Source organism: Alosa pseudoharengus, unplaced genomic scaffold (genome assembly GCF_046254945.1).
Source record: "Alosa pseudoharengus isolate Yale_2024_CS ecotype anadromous, Long Island Sound unplaced genomic scaffold, YU_APseudo_1.1 YU_APseudo_1.1_scf_6, whole genome shotgun sequence".
Lineage (NCBI taxonomy): Eukaryota > Metazoa > Chordata > Actinopteri > Clupeiformes > Clupeidae > Alosa > Alosa pseudoharengus.
The window spans coordinates 40207367-40225010 of NW_027468848.1; the positions used below are offsets into that span (position 1 = coordinate 40207367).

The 17644-nt window shown below is 41.9% G+C and overlaps 1 protein-coding gene across 3 annotated transcripts in view; it reads right to left on the reverse strand.

Annotated features, from left to right (window-relative positions):
• Positions 1-6743: 6743 nt before the first annotated feature.
• dbnlb (drebrin-like b) overlaps positions 6744-17644 on the reverse strand; it is a 72208-nt gene continuing 61307 nt past the window's right edge. For all 3 annotated transcript variants that reach the window (XM_076270670.1, XM_076270669.1, XM_076270668.1), the window contains 3 exons: positions 16274-16353; positions 15382-15457; positions 6744-9457 (listed from right to left, as the gene is read on the reverse strand). In XM_076270670.1, the coding sequence (XP_076126785.1) occupies positions 9321-9457; positions 15382-15457; positions 16274-16353 (293 nt within the window). In that variant the 3' untranslated portion in view covers positions 6744-9320. The remainder of the gene's footprint in view (positions 9458-15381; positions 15458-16273; positions 16354-17644) is intronic.

The following is a 17644-nucleotide window of genomic DNA, read 5'->3' on the forward strand; positions in this document are numbered from 1 at the left end:
CTAACACATTCGCGCCACGCGACAGAGCCTTTGAGTGCACCTACCGGCGCGGGAGAGGTATGACTCAACTCGTGAAAGTTAAGGTAAGAACATATATTACTACTGATTTTGGGCGGCGTGTTCCTTTAATGTCCCAAAACGGCAACAAGTCATATAGGCTACAGGAAGTGGGGGGAGGGTATGGGATGACCAGAGCCGTCTTCGCTGTGCTATTCAGAAAGCATCTTCTATTGTCTTTCCAGGCGCACACAGCTCGTTACCATATAGCCTATCGAGTGGCTTAACAGATAGGCTCTGCTCTTGGGTTTGGCCTCACAGCGAACTCAACCCTCTTGTTGCTTGCAGTTTGTTAAATAAAGCGATGCAGATTACATTATTTATTTCTGATTAATTGTGTCTTTTGATGTCTTTTGCAACATCTGCTTGTTAGGCTGGGCTACCGTCAATGTCCTGTACAGTTAAATGTTCAACAATTGCTGGTGTAGGCCTACAGGCTATAATCAATTGGGACTGTTCGTTATTTATTTAAGGGGCTACCGGAGGAGTTTTGGGAGCGTTAGTCAAAAAAGACGTGACCCTCCCTCGCCAGCAAGACATTTTTCTATGACCCTCCAAAGTGATTGAGAAAAAACGCAAACGAAAAAGCCGACAAACACGGGACGTCCCCCGGACCTTATACCGACATTCACGACGTCCCCGATTGGTCCCGAACGTCATGTTGTCTAGTGGACGTTCCGGTGACCTTATTGACGTCCGGAGCAAGTTATCGTTTGGTTATTGCGTGACGTCCGGTGCAGGACTTTCTGGGGACGCCACCGTCAGGTCCCTCGGATGACATTTGCATTTGGTCATTTCAAATACCTCCTAAGGACCCGACAATAACGTTATACCGGGGACATGGGGGGGAAGTTTGTTTATTCACACATGGCAGCGGAGTTGAGAGCGCTCTGGCGACCGCCTGCAGGACGGAGACATCACATCCATGCACGACTTCACGTTACACGTCTGGGGATGACTAAAGTATCTATCTATCTAGTCTCTAGCAGTAGCTGTATTAGCCTACCGTAGTCTAAGGCAACATATCATACAGTTTATGAAGTTGTGTGTCTATGAGCAAAGTAGAACCATATGTCTACTTTGCTCATATAGACGCACAACTTCATAAACTGGGAAAAGGTTTATTAACGTTAAACTCAAAATGTATGTGCTACATAATTCAGCATGTCTGCATATTACATATTACGTTACAAACTAGGGAAGGGATTTTATCAAATTGTTAGCTGATGTGATGCTTGGTGTAACGTTAGCAAAGTCGCTGTTAGCGTCTAGCTTAGCCTACAATGCGCATTTCTTCAGATAACTGGCATTACGTGATGCATGTAACATGCTCTAAATAGGCAGTGGTTTATTTAACGTAGTCACGTACTTATTATCTGTTTTATTTTCAGAAACACACACACGGCCGAATTGGGACTGAACCGACTTTTGGAGCTGTAAATACGATGCAATAAAAGTAGAGAAATGTTAAAAACAGACCACGTATTTGTTTAGGGTTGTCTAGCAACAGAAGTGACTACTTAATTTGTAAAGCAAAACGATCTAGCTCTAGGCCTACATTGCAGAAGAATTAAGGATAGGCTACCGCTTCTTCATGACTTGTTTAAATGTCATTGTAATTTATTTGACGCATGCTCACGTTTAAAAGTGTCACGCATAGCTGTCCCCGATGTTACAGCAGCTTCTTGTGGAAACAGCAAAGAGTGCATATATCCGATGAGATTTCTGACAAGGAGCAGAAGCTCTCTGCCTCACCAGAGCCTTACTGTTTATTAATAAAACAATGATTTAGAATAGAAACATCTGGAATCTATTTATTTCATCTTAAAGTTGGCTACAAAGAGCATTCATATAGCTTAGAGAAAACGATACATTTTTCTTTATCTGCAATGTTCCAGGAAGATAGGCTTACATTTAAAGGCTGTCCCTGTTTGATCACAGATCCAAGAAAACGAGTGGATAGGCTATAACGTCAATGCATTCTAGTTATGTTTCATGTAGCCTACTTTATTTCATGTTGAGTTTTGCTTCCCAGCATGCATTGCGATTCATTTAGTATTTTTGGCTATTATTAGTTTTTAATATTTTGAAACAATATGGTTTGAACAATTTATCTTAGGCTAGCCTAGGCCTACTCTGATGATGTTTTGAACAATATGCTACGGGATATGCCCATTAAAACGTCGTATTAGTTTATTAAGAAAATGACACCGTAGATGTGAAAGCAGCACATCCTAGCCCGGTATAAATGTCCATGTCTACTCATCATTAGTGTAATGCATTCGGAGGATGTGATTTCATACATGCGTGAAAATATGAGGTGAGTGAAGATGATTGTGTAGTTGTAGAACAAGTCAATAATGTGTGTTCATGTTCCGTCTACCTCTCTCCTAGCAACGCTGAGACTTACAGGATGTAATACCATACCAAATCACGCTTCATGTTTTTTTTTTTTACCATCGCGGAAACATAAACGTTGCGCGCATAACGTCACGGTGACCATTACAGGACGTCCTCTCAAAGTCTCGTGGATGTCTTTTAGACCTCCCGAACAGAGGTCCGCGGGACGTAAAGGGAACCCTACACAATGTCGAGGAGGTGACGTTCGCCAGGGGACCTTTAGGGGACGTCGCCAGGACTTTATTTTGTTCCACATGGAGCGACAGGCATTTGGACCAGTTGCCACTCAGTAGGAGAAGCCACCCAAACAGCCCTTGTTCCACCCAACTCCCTTCGCATTTGGACACAGTTCAGAATTCATTTTGGCTACAAGCACACAATCTCATTGATCCCTATAATCCGCAACCCTGTTTTCAAACCTGCCCTCCTGGACTCCGCCTTCCGTGTATGGTCCCGGAAGGGCCTGAAAAGCATTGCTGACCTATACCGTGATTCAGTTTTTATGTCTTTTGATTTCCTGGTCAAAAAATATGACGTTCCGAGATCACACTTTTTTAGATACCTACAAATTCGAGACTTTGCACAAAACTTCTCATCCTTCCCATTAGCCCCAACTACCAGCACCATACACAGCTGCTTATCCCTTGATCGGGGTGTATCTCCAAGCTTTACCATTTGATTCAAGAAACTTTCAGCCTGTCTCTCAGTCATGTTAAATGTGCATGGGAAGATGGATTACAGTTTGCCATTTCTGATGAAATTTGGGAGGCAGCAATTGAGAGAGTTCATAAATCGTCTCTGTGCATGGGCTACTACAGTTTACAGTCCTACACCGTCTGCATCTCTGCAGAAGCAAACTTGCTAAAATCTATGCTGACACAAACTCCACCTGTCAAAGATGTCTCAGTGCACCTGCTACTTTATCCCATATGTTTTTCTCATGCCAATCAATAGCCCACTTTTGGTCTTCATTATTTGACACAATGTCTCAGATATGTGGCCAGAAAATCACGCCTAACTCACTGACCACCATCTTTGGTGTGGTATCAGAAGAGGTGTCCCTCCCTAATAGTATCCTTTGCAGTTCTTTTAGCGCGTCGACTCATCCTTCTTAAATGGAAGGATAGGCTCCTACCCTCACATGGCCAGTGGGTCAAAGATGTGATGACCCACCTTAAACTAGAGGAACTAAGGTTTCACATTAGAGGCTCCTCTAAGAAGTATTATAAGGTTTGGCAGACCTTCATAGTCTCAACATAGAGGCTCAACATAGTTCAACAACTTCCCTCCTGCCAGTCTCATGAAAGAAAACAATCACAGAGATATTAGCCCGAATCTCGACATGCAGAATGAATGAAGAATGACCAGCGAACTAGACTAGATTTCTATACTGTACCAGCCAAAAACATATCCTTAAAGTGATGTTTTTAGTGCCGATTTATATGTCAGTTTCAGTCAGTCAGTTTTATTTGTATAGCACATTTAACATGCACAGAGTGCAACCCAAAGCGCTCCACATATAAGACATTGTCATTGACACATAGGCTAACAAAGACAATAGATGCCGGAGGGAGCGGCCTCGTCGCCAGCGTACCCGTGACACCAAGACATACAAGACGGACAACAAACAAATTAATAAATAAAAATAAAAAATAAAATTAGTCCAATTTCCAACCAGCTGAAAATGTCCAAGGGAATGATGACTCGCGTGAAACTGCACAGCTGTGTCTTCAAATCCGATGCAACGTCAACAAAGTTCTTTACAACTGACCAACCCGGTGAACTCACTGGCAGTCTATGACCCTGGGTCATATTCAGAACTACTGTACCATGACGTACAGTTTTTTTGTCATAAAGTGTGTGTATGGATGCAGAATTAAAATTTCAGCAGTGAGTTATGAACCCAATAAGCAAAACATCTGGGGCAGCCCTTTCTATTTCCTAATTCCAAAGCCTTATACAATCTTACTTCTAAAACCTCTTACCAGTAAGTGCTGCCTGCAACCAAAATTGGCTATTTGAACTGACAGCACTAGACATTAAAATAAATATTGATTTTAATATTTTATTTTTTAAAGGTTTTAGTTAGGCCATTGATCTCATTAAAGCATCAATATGCTAATGTTGATATAATAATCAATAATCATAATAACCCCTTCATCATAATATTGTAACGATTTGATAGCGAACCACACAGTTGTCCAATCAAAAGGTTTATTCACTGGGAACGAGAGCCGGGACACAGATCGACACAGAACACAATGCAAACAGGGCAGGTCAAGCACGCACACACACTACACATACAGGGGAGGACGCAGCCTCCCACACAAAAAGGATCACACACGAGGGAGAACTAAAAGGGAAACATGTTACAATAAAGACGCTAACATTACACACAAAACTAAGGAGAATAACGACATAAACCCCCCAAATGTTCGCTCTCGTATCCCAGGATCCCCTGCGCGGGAGAACGCGAACACTGTCTTTTTGCGCCGACGTTACACAGCTCCCCCAACAAGCCATTGCCGTCCTCGGCAATGCCCACGAGGTAGCCACATGCTAACGTCGGCGCGCGTCGCCCGCCACTCAGTTCAGTGCGACAGTACCGCCAACTCACGTGGGGTGCACGCCGCAGGAGCTCACTCAACGGGCGCCACGCTGCTAGCAATCCAGTACGGGCGTGCTAGCAGCCACGTGGCCGACCCGCTCGTCACCAGCTCCCTCTCAGCAGCCGCCCTCAGGCTGCACTTTCCGCGGCGTGACACCGCGGCACTCCTCCTCTCCAGACGGGGCCCTAGGTGGCCTTACAACCGTCGACACTGTACCAAGCACCGGGGTTCGAGGGGGGCCAGATGAAGCTGCGCCAACGCCACTCCGCTCCGTCGAGTCGCCGACCAGGACAGACAGGCACCGACTCCACAGCAACCGGACCGCGCTGAGCTCTCCCGCTGCAGCTACCGTCTTCGGCGTCCCTCCTCGTGTTGCCATCTCGCAGAGCCGTACTGCTCTGTTCCCGGCCCGTTCCACTCCTTCGCGGCCTCGGCGAAGGCACGACCCCCGAGATGGTCGTGTTATCGAACTCCACACACAAACTTTTTCAAAAGGCGCCGGCCAACAGGCCAACTAGAACGGGCGCCCACACAGCACAGTGCCTCTCACACGCACCCAAAAGTTTTTTTTTTAAAGTTCAGACGGCATTTCCGTCAAACCTGCCCCACCGTCGTGAGTTCGCTGCCCTCAGCGGCTCCGCCAACCGTCCATCGTCTAGGAACCTCTTCCTCGCCGCACTCCCTCGGCTCTGCACACGCGTCGCGGCTCGCCGTGGAGTCACCTGGGCGGCCAGCGTCATCTTCTCCGCGACCACTTCATCTGGCCAGATCTCCTCCCATGGCAGCAGGCAGGTCTCGGCGATAGCTCCTCTCCTCCGGCGGCGGTAACGATAGAAGGCCTCAAGCTCTTTAGTAGCCCTTACAAGGGCTCTCTCTGGATCCTCTTGCGTGGGCCTCCACCCAGCGGTGAAGTCTCCCGCTCCCAGCTTCTCTCGCTGAGCGGAGGCCATGTTCGAAAGTCGCTTCTGACACCAATGTAACGATTTGATAGCGAACCACACAGTTGTCCAATCAAAAGGTTTATTCACTGGGAACGAGAGCCGGGACACAGACCGACACAGAACACAATGCAAACAGGGCAGGTCAAGCACGCACACACACTACACATACAGGGGAGGACGCAGCCTCCCACACAAAAAGGATCACACACGAGGGAGAACTAAAAGGGAAACATGTTACAATAAAGACGCTAACATTACACACAAAACTAAGGAGAATAACGACATAAACCCCCCAAATGTTCGCTCTCGTATCCCAGGATCCCCTGCGCGGGAGAACGTGAACACTGTCTTTTTGCGCCGACGTTACAATATTAATGAGGTGCTCACTAGTCAGAAAACTACAACCATTCGACTGGCCACAATTTCCCGATCATTTGTGATATATACACGGCACATCTAAAAGAGTGATTTATGAATGTTTTTTTTGTGTGTATGTTCATTTTCTTTGAATCACGTGTACAATCATTTGAGAAATGATTTAAGATCATGAGATGAAGGGTGGTTTCTACACAATTGTTTTTCAAAATGAAGCCCCTGATCTATTTAAATATAGATGAATTTACATGAAAATATAGATGAATTTACAAAAGTATAATGTTTTTTAAAAGACAAGATAGTTGAGGTGCTGCTTATCGACTTGAATATGACTTTGGGTGTCAAATAACTCAAACTGGTGGAAGGTATTTATAGATTCCTTTATTTCTGAACCAAACAGACAATTCAGAAATGTTATTTTTATCTTAGTCATCAGATTTTCAAGATCACAAAGCCCTGAACATATAAATATTAATTTTTAAATAGTTTTACACTGGAATCACAGATGATGTTAATATCTGTTTGTGAATCTTCTACATACTCTCTCAATGGCTGTAGATATCTGGACAGTAATTGAAATGCTGATACATGAATGCATAATGAAAGACTTCATAACGTTAAGGAAACAGAAGTCAAGTAGAACATTTCTTATAATGACATTACTAAAATAAAAGCATATTATCCTTATGTATCCTGCCTGCAATACAGTGGGAAACTAATACTTCACCATGGTTTGATAGTGGATTACATTTTCAAATCAAATACCACAGCAGCATCACTGCAACATGATTACTTGATGAACTCTTCCCCTTAAAATTTTTTTTAGATCAATATGTTCAGAATGTTAGCCACACAATTTACAGGGAGCACAATAAAAAACAATAGCTATGTCTGTCAGATGTACAAAATAGGGATACTGCATAATAGAGGAATGTAGCAAGTTACCTGATTAAGTTACTGATTTAAAATTGATTTGAACAATAATTAAACATTCTTTGGAAAACAAACTAAGAAACAACAAAGAAAATACTTACAAAATAATAGTAATTTTAAGTCTTAATTGGGACTTGGCTAGTATTCAAATTATAAACAGTATACCACAGAAGTGAGTAAACCCCAGTGTAATATCACTTATATGTAAAATGATTAAAAGATGGTATTGCCTCTCAATAATTGCATTATTTTCAAGTTGACATGTATAGTATTTCCTCTTATGAACAAACAAAAACAACAAACAACAACTTTAGAAACTCTATATTAGAAATACAGGTCTGAAGGTGCAAATTCAATGCAACAAGAGTGAATACACCTGTGATCGCTGACATGTAATGTGATTTACTGTGCTATAAAGTGACCACCAGAACTTTCTGAGTTTTGAACATATGAGCTGTATCTGTATGTGTCTATAATTCCATGAAATAATAACCATGGAATTGCCAGAAGAATTGAAAATCTAATTCAGAGCCTTCACAAAGATAGTAAAGGATACAGGAATTAGTGACCAGCTAAAAAAATCAGCACAATCACAGCAACACAATCACAGCAAAAAAGAAGAGGTATAGAATGTGCCATAGCACTACTAATAAGAGTCACAGTGGCTGTCATACTAAAATGACACCAAAGACTGTGCATTACTTGCACAGCACAGTATAACTCTGAAAACAGAAATCTGAGTATTTATGACCAATGAGAGTGCAAAGGATGCATTGTGCATACTGTCAATGCAGCATAAACCTGATGAATATTGGAAGCACATTTTTATTCAGATGAGATCAAATTATATTTGTTTGGCTTAGATGGGGAGCAGCATGTTTGGTGCAAACCTGGCCGGGACTACAACCATGGTCTCAATGACAATGCACAAAGTTAAAATTGGGAATGTGTTATGGTGAACAGGAGTTCAAGTGTTGTCCTTTATAGATGGCACCATGAATGCCTGTAAATACACCACAATACTGACAAGATTACATCCATTTTACTCTTATACTTACATTTTATTTAAGATTTTATTCAGTGGTTGTGTTGTATTTTCTTGTTAATGTGTAAAGTGTATTAGGACTAGCTTCATGGTGATATTGCACAATAATATACCAAATTGATTGACTGATTGATTGGTTGATTGTTTGGTCCAATCTCCAGAAGCTTGGAAAAAAAGAGTTTCTGAAGAAGAAAAAGTCACAACTATTACCTGGCCAAGTATGTCACCTGCCTTGAAGCCAATAGAACAGCAGTGTTTTAAAGGTACATTTAGAGGCAACACAACCACCTCAACAAAGTGCAGCTAAGTTAAATTGTTGCTGAAGACTGGTAGTACATCTCTCCAGAATGTTGTGTAACGCGCAGCGGAGCCCTTTCTCTCGGTCTCTCTCCATTCAGCCCGAGCAAAACGCTAGGAACCAAAGCAACGCCATAGCGACCAACACTTTGCATGCACAGGTATTTCCTTCAGGAACCACATCTCTAGTTTTACATAAGAGCACAGATCCTAATGTTAAACTTAAAAATAATGTAATTACGGTGATACAAACTTGAATTAAAGTTAAAAGTTAAAGTTAAATTGACTGATATTTAGCAGACGCTTTTATCCAAAGCGACACAGACTCATAACGGCGGGAATCAAACCCAGGTTGACTGATTAATTACTTGACATGTGTGTGACAATACACGGGCGTGTACTCACTTCTGCTGCATACCTGATAAATGTGAACACTCAAAAAACAAACAAACAGAAAGCACACACACAACAATAACTGCACCAGCAGTGAGACATAAGATGGAAAATAATCTCACATTACATGACTGTCATGAAGTATACTCATAGTTGCAGTGCAGGTGCTTCCAATAAAAAAGGGGTCTTTCATTGCTGGTTCCTTTTGAGAGATTCTGTGACTTAGTCCTGTGGTCAATCGGTGTTCTGCCAATTGTCTGGATTACTGTATTAGATGAGCTCAACATAATTCGCAGGAAACATTCCAAAGTGGCCATCTGGACCAAATCCCCGCCACCAGCCTTCATCAATCATCTCAATGCCAGTGATGATTTCATCAGGGTCAAAGGAGATCTCTGTGTCATCAGCTAGGGCAAAAACAGTAAATTGTTAACACAACCTCGAGAGTTTTTCCTCTAATCAAAAGATATAACCTCATATATTGTATTTAGCCATAGTTAGGGCTTTGTCTTTAGGTCTTCGGTATTTCAGTCAGAAAGAATTTATTATCAAATTAATTAGGACACAACACTTATCTGTCTGTCTACATTTGATAGAAATAGCCTGGACGTAAAGTAGGAATGAAAACACTGGGGTATTGGAAGTGAATTAGGTCGGAAATGTGCATAATTTCAACATGACACCATGTCCTAACCAGATGTGATGCGAGTGAACATTAGTGATATCCGTTTAATTCCGTTGTTTTCAAGCGACGCGAGCAGCATGATGCAACGCACAGGTTTGAGAGAACTTTTGTCGGACGCTCGGCTTCTATTTTCTTTCTGTCGCTTGCTTTGCTCTGTTATTTTGAATGAGAAATATGACTCAATAGAAGGGGAACTGGTTCCAAAGAGTTGGTGCGGACACACAAAAGGCCCTGTCCCCAAAGTTAAATCTGGTGCGGGGTATAGCCAGCTGGTCCTTGTTGGAGGAAAGGAGAGACCGCAGAGGGGTGTAGGGGTGGAGTAGGTCAGAAAGGTATTTAGGGGCCAGAGCATGGAGGGTATTGTAGGTGAGAAGCAGGATTTTGTAAATGATGCGGAACTTGACTGGTAACCAATGGAGCTACATGAGGGTGGGGGTGATGTGCTGCCAGGGCTTAGTGCTGGCTGAGTTCTGTACATATTGCAGAGTGGAGTTCTGTACATATTGCAGCCTGTCCAGGGCCTTGGAGGGAAGACCTGTGAGTATGGCATTGCAGTAGTCCAGACGGGAGGAGATGAAGCAGGTGATGAGTGTCTTTCAAGTGATAGTCTTGAGATGTTTTTTCAAGTGATAGAATGCAGATTTTGGTGTTTTTAATGTGGGATTGGAATGACAGGGTAGGGTCCAGGATGACGCCCAGGTTGCGGACTTCAGGGGATATGGCAATGGAACAGCCATCCACGTCCAGGAGAAGATCCCCAACCCTCCTGAGCAGTGGCTTAGGAGGCACCACCATGAGCTCAGTTCTATTGCTATTCAGTTTGAGAAGATTAGAGGTCATCCAGGTTTTAAGTTCTTGCAGACAGTTGACAAGTGGTCCAGGTGGAAAGCGGAGTTGAGAGTTTGGTGCTGATGTACAGTTGGGTGTCAACAGCGTAGCAGTGGAAGCTGAGACCGTGGTGACGTATAATTTGACCCAGGGGGAGAATGTATATGGTGAAGAGGAGATGGCCGAGTACAGATCCCTGGGGGACACCATGGTTAACTGAGGCAAGGATGGAGTTAATGTCCTTCAGGGTGACATACTGTTTGCGGTTGGATAGACATTGGGGACATGGGGCAGATGGTGGCAAGCAACCCAGAGAGCTCTGGTACAAAGTTGGTGGAGACTTTAGGGGGCCGGTAGACAAATACCACCTGGAGCTGTGTGGCACCAGCCAGTGCAAAGTGGAGGCACTCAAATGAGGTGGAGTTGATTAGAAATTCTTTGACCTGTATAACAGATCGGTGAATAACAGCTAACCCACCACCACGTCCCAAGCTACGAGGCTTTTGGATGTATACATAGTCTGGATGAGTAGCTTGTTTGAGGGTTACAAAAACCTGCTGGCTCTGCCATGTCTCCGTACAGACATGAAGTCATAGATGAGTAGGGCTTTGTTATTTAGTGAGCGAGTGTTCAGCAGCATGAATGTGGCAGCCCTGTTAGTGAGTGCAGCACTGGGTCACAGTGCTGTTGACACAGAGCAGGGGTCGCAGGTTGATGGTAGGTGGGCGTGGTTTGTTTTGATGCTGTTGCCGCAGTGAAGCATGGCACCTAACTGCAGGAACAGCTGGAGTACTGTCCATGTAAACAAACTTATGTCGGGCAGCCCTATGCACGTAGCCGGGGCGACGTAGTAGGCAGAGAGATGTAATGACCTCCTGGCAGTTCGGAGAGGTCAGAGTCCTAAGTCTGAAAAGTTCAGCTGCAGAGTATTTAATGAGAGTCATGGCAAAAAGGAGCGTCCGGCTGGGAACGCCCCTAGCTTGCTTGCTAGCGTGGCTGCTAACTACAAACAGGAGAAACCTCAACAAGGTTAGGCCTACAACAGAGGGGGCAGTCCGGATGACCTGGTCAGTTCACTGTAAATCTGTGTCAAGGCAAGGTGTACGTGTTCCGTACACTCGTTGGTAGTCCACAGATCAATTGTTTAGCATGGTCTGTGTTCCATAGTAGAGTAGGCACGGATTACACAGGCTGACGAGAGATGCGACGCGAAATTGATGCAGACTAAAAGTTAGAACATCAACTCGTAATTCATTAATTTTCAAATCGCAGAGGCAACAGTCTGTAAACCGGTAAGTTTAGAGTAGGCTATAAGTTCGGAATCAGAGAATAAGTTTGGAAACTGAGAAACGGCGACATTCACGCCAGCGTCCTCAGCACCAGCTCCCTCTCCACATCCGCTGTGCCTCTTCTGTGGGCCTGTTCAAAAAACACCTCAAAACACATCTTTTCACTGAGGCCTTAGGCCTCTAATTCCCTCACCATCCCACCCAGCGCTCCTGCGCACACACACACACTTACTACCACCCCTTCTTGTAAAGTGACCTTGAGTTTCTAGAAAGGCGCTATACAAAACGAATGAATTAATTATTATTATTATTATAGAAGGGCATATTTAAAGGATTCAGTGTAGACAGATACCATTGACAGTCGCTCGCTCGGATCCTGTTAGGACATGGTGTGAGTCAGTTACATATATATTTCTTTCTAAATTGTTTGAATATCCTGTGAATTAATAATTAATGTGTGACCGCTACCCGTCTTACACATTGGAATCAATGATTCTAGCTTGCATTCCCCTAAAAAAGGGCTTGGTACTGAAACTTCATAGGCTCATTCATGATGGCACATAGAAGCCATGCACCAAATATGACACAAATCAGTCAAAAGGGGATAATTTGTGAAAATGTGAAATTTGTTGTGCTTATTCTTTTAACTCCCATTAACTCACTCCTAAACTGCAGGTACCTGTTTTCATCTGCTCAACTTGTAAACTAATTTCAAATTGCCTCTAGTGGCAGCCAAACTACTTGGACCCCATTAATCACCATTTGAGGCTACATTTATTTTTGTTTCTTTTACCAGTGCAAAGTTTAGTTAATCTTCCATGTTCTTTGGCGCTCTTCACTAAAATGTCCAAATTGTTGGTGATTTGATAAGACCCAGACTTTCGTCCTTTCTTTTTTCCTTATTCTCCCTCCACCCTCTCCCAAACAACACAAAACTAAGGTATAAACTAAACTATAGCTCAACAATTGCGGTTTAAACAGAACCATCAATTTGAACAATCATTATAATGCTAGCGTTAATGGGTCTACGAAACTGAAGCTTTATTCCATTTCAAATACAAATAGTATCTCTACTTTTATCCTTTACAACTGTAAGTTCTCCATCAGTTTTGTGGCAACTGATCCAATAAGATTTACATATCCTGTTAATTTATATTAATATCAATCTCATCACCGTCTTGCAACTTGCACCCTTCACTGGACATAGCCCTCCATGGGGCAAAGTAGTACTTATCTCATTCACTAACTCATTGAGTGCCAAAAACGTAATATTACGTTTTTCCTTCCCATGCGTTGAGTGCCAAAAACTTAATATTCAGGCTATCTGCACATTTTCCAAGTGCAAATTTAAAGACTTTTAAGACCTTTTCAAGACTTCTAAATGGAAAAATTAAGACTATACCACGGCAAAAAGATACATACGACAACTTAAAACTGTTTTATGCAATAGATTTTTTTCTCTACTAATTTTAACCCCCACCCCATTTTGGATGTCTACAGAAGTTACCAAATATATTTTGGCGAAAGAAAAATAATTGTGTGTGAATTACCTTCACAGCTATAAATGCCCAATTTTAGGGTCTGGGCTGCTTGCTTTTGAAGCTGGCTGTACATATCTGGTTGTGCTTACTGGCAGAGGCTGACTGTTCTTCACCTGTGTCTGTATAGGCTACTTGCCAAAGACATGTGCACTGGACTGGATTCCCTTCAATATCCCTAAGTTAGACTAAGCTATTTAAATATTTTAATAGGACTGCTTTACATAATTCACTATGTGCATCTATTGTCCCATATGCAGTTAATCCACTACTTTACATTTTGCATACCAGTTGTATCTAAACCAACCAAAAGCTTGAGTGAAATATTGTAAAACCATTGACTTGTTTTAAATTAATTAAGAGACAGGTCCTCCTCGCATGATCCTCCTGAAAACTACTGGTTTCATCTCAAGAACGCACGTATTATGAACGCACGTTGTTTTTTTATGTAGCCAGTCGCCGACATTCAAAAAAAATATGCGGTTATTTCACAACTTTTGCGAAGTATGCCTACTGGGAAAGGCTGGCAAGCAAGCTGCTGACAGATATTACAGGTATTATAACTTCGATATGTTCTTCCCTAGGCTAGGCCATCAACACACGCTGGAAAGATGCAAACAGATCAATTTAACATGTACAGTATGTAACATGTACAGTATTTAACATGTACAGACATTTAAGAAATGTCCTCGGGGGTGACGCCCATGGACTCCCGCAAACTGTATTGCCGTTTTGTGTGTCGGCCGCTGTTGATTTCCTAAAGTGTTGAAGTGCATACATTACTTCTCAAAAACCGTATGGCAACAATACACATGGGCGTTGGTATCGGGCATTTAATTGTTTGAGCACCCACCGATGGAAACATAAATCGGCGCCTATGGTCCGTGGTTCCTTCATAAATTGTGCAGCAAATTATAAGACGGGTGACAGAAGCACTGCGCATAATTTGACCAGCAGTCTTCGTGTCCATAGTTTGTGAAACGATGCTGCGTTCGAGCAAAGATTCTAGATGCCCAGCACAACTACAAAAAGGAGAACAAATGAGCGTCCGGCTTGAGGCTGCGCCGGACGCCGGACAGGGCTTTTAAAATCCATGTCCGGCCTAAGTTCAAACGTATGGCCACCCTATCGCTAACTGGCTTACCAACTCTTTCTCCCACTCACGTAGGCTACCTGCGTATCTCAGGCCTCGGCTACACCACGAAAATGTCAGGCATATTTGTACATACTGTATTATTACCGTTTTCACACCTTTAACCACACCCGTGAAAAACATCTTCACTCTGCAACCACTACACTTCCTCCTGTAGCCTTATAGTCACTTATACAATTACGTTTTAAATACACGAAACCGGATGAAGACATTTCACTCGCTCACTCGCTGGCGGTCCCATACGCAAATTTAATACCTCCCTTTCGAAAATTCAAGACATCCCAGACAATTGTAAAGTTGTATTTAAGACTTTTTAAGACTTTTTAAGGATCTGCGGGAACCCTGAATATTACGTTTTTAGCTTTTTTTTTAAATTACGAAACTAGACACTCTAGTCCTTATATGTGATTTTGGGAACTCTGTGATGAATGGAAATGAAATATATGACGATCGATCGAAAACTCATGAAAACGCACCATCTGGACATTTTATCTGGACATTTTATCATAACTCGGTTGCCGCTTTGGGTCGAATCAGTGACGCATGCACGTCAGCTCAAAACCAGGCCTTAACCATCTCCATTTCTAGAAAAAAAAACAGCGATTTTGATGAAAACTAGCCACTGTTTAGCTTGGGATTTCTCAGGAACAGAGGCGTGTAGAAATACACGGTTTGCACCCACTGAGAGCTTAAAGTCTCACCTTTTAAACGAGCCAACGAGCACAGAATATGCTGTGGCTGTACAAAAATCATCAACAATGGTCTAGATTGCTGGCACTCTAGGACAAAGCTTCCGAAAACAGCTTGGCATTCAATGAGTTAATAATGGAGGGCTTACCTGCTTGGTAGTCATAAAGTGCACGTGCACAAATGCCCCTGTTGTCTACATCTTCATGACTGCTTTGCTCTTGCACCTGTAGATTGACATAATTGTCAAGCAAGGTTTATTATACTTCTTCAATTTACATTTATTCATTTAGCTGACTTACAAATGAGGCACAGCATTCAAGGTATAGTGCAATATACCGCTCGCTTTGAGACTAAAAACTACTTTTTGTACAACAAACAAGATAACCAAGATAATAGTGAGGAGGATTTAAGTAAAAACAAAGATACTGTAAAGAGAGATAGTGGTAGAAAGAAGAGAAAGAAGTAATAGTAAATAGTAATAGTAAAGAATTAGTAATACTGAGTTCACATGACATAAACTAGCAGTGTATTTGCAATACTCTTATCACATTCAAATTTGAAGAGCTCTTTTCCAAAACACTAAATTAATTTAGACATTAGTTTAAGTTATTAAGTTAACATAATTAAGTTATGTTATTTAATTGTGTATTTCAGGTAATAACAATACAAGTGCAGTTGTGTTGTTTTGATTGAGTAAAGATAAATCAAATAACAATAATCCAATTACAGTTCCACTTAAAATTACTTGGAAAACAAAATGTAAAAAAAAAGTATTAATGAAAATGCATTAAAATGAAAATTTGGAAAAGAGCTCTTCATTTATATTTTACATAATGTCTAGCATTGATGTCTGTGATTTCAACTCAGAAAACATCAACAAAAAATACTGTATTATCAGCTTTTGTTCTCTCTCTCTTTTTCTTTTAAAGAGTGGAGCATACAGTGCTACAAATATGTGCAAGTGCTCCACGGAAAGGGTTTTCGATTCAATTTAGTGCCATTTCCCTATGAGAATATGTCCTGTACTTAATGAATATTACCTGGGCTGGCTCCTCATGCAAGCTGTCTGGCTCTGGCTCACAATGCTTCTCTTCAGGCTCTTTGTACTGCTTAGTAATAACTGTAGAAACATTAAGAGTGAATGAATCACAGCGTTTACAGCTACTGAGGTTTTAATACAACCCCGATTCCCAAAAAGTTGGGACAAGGTACAAATTGTAAATAAAAAACGGAATGCAATAATTTACAAATCTCAAAAACCTGTTGTATTCACAATAGAACATAGACTACATATCAAATGTTGAATTGACATATAGGGATGTAAAAATCAGAGAATTTTGAGGTAGTTTCCCTAAAACATAGTACAAACTGATTAACGATTACCAAAGTTGCCAATTCATTCATTGTCAACAACTATTTGAGTAATTGATTATTGTTGCAGCCATACATCTCACTACTAACTTACTCAACTGTGCACACAATTGAAAGATTTTGGTGTTTTAACATTTCAACACATGAATTAGATTACTTTGTTTCATGTCATGTTTCCTACAGTATCTCCCTTTGTCTGCAACTGCTAATTTGCTGATTTGATTGCATTAAAAAGACTGTAAATAGTCAGGCCTTCCTGTGTGTAGCTTTATGCATGTGAATTCACATTTATTGTTTCCACTCACTGCCCATCGAGCCTCAGTCTTAGAACCAGCAGTCGGTTACACTAGTAAGTTCGGGTAAATTGTATGTTGGACATCTAGTTGGAAATTGTTTGTAGATACTCAGGCTGTTGAGCGATTAAAAAATGCAATCTCAATTAACAGCATGAAATTGCATTATAACCTAAAGGGTCTGTGGGTATTTCTCCCAGGGAATTTTTCACAGTTCTGGTGGCCCCTTTTTTCAAGCAGTTTGAGACAGAAAGAGTAGGCCTACAGGCATTCAGGGCCCCTCATCTGACTCACATCAAGCATGATAGTTTCCACTGACAAGGGACACGCAAGGAGAAACGGTTTTGTCTTGAAGTCTCTCTCTCTCTCTCTCTCTCTCTGACGCGCATGCACGCACAAGCACACACACACAAACACTGCATACGTAGAAGCCACATTTCTCTCTCACTGTCTCTCTATCACACACATAGCGTGCGTGCCATGAAGTAAATTAGAAAAAGCCTTGCAGCCTAATCATGACCTGTCCTTCTCACTAGTGCACTTTCGGGTCAAGTCATTGTCAAATGCTAGCTGCACCAACTGAAGCACCGTGGATCTATGGACATTTTCTTATATCAATTTTATCTATGTCTTTTCGGTCAACTTTATCAGTTCAAGTGTGCTTCTCTCCCTTAAACTATGTTTAAATCCAGTAACTGTGGCCTACGTTTCGCTTGTATTTATTTTGAAGTAACAAATCAAATAGCA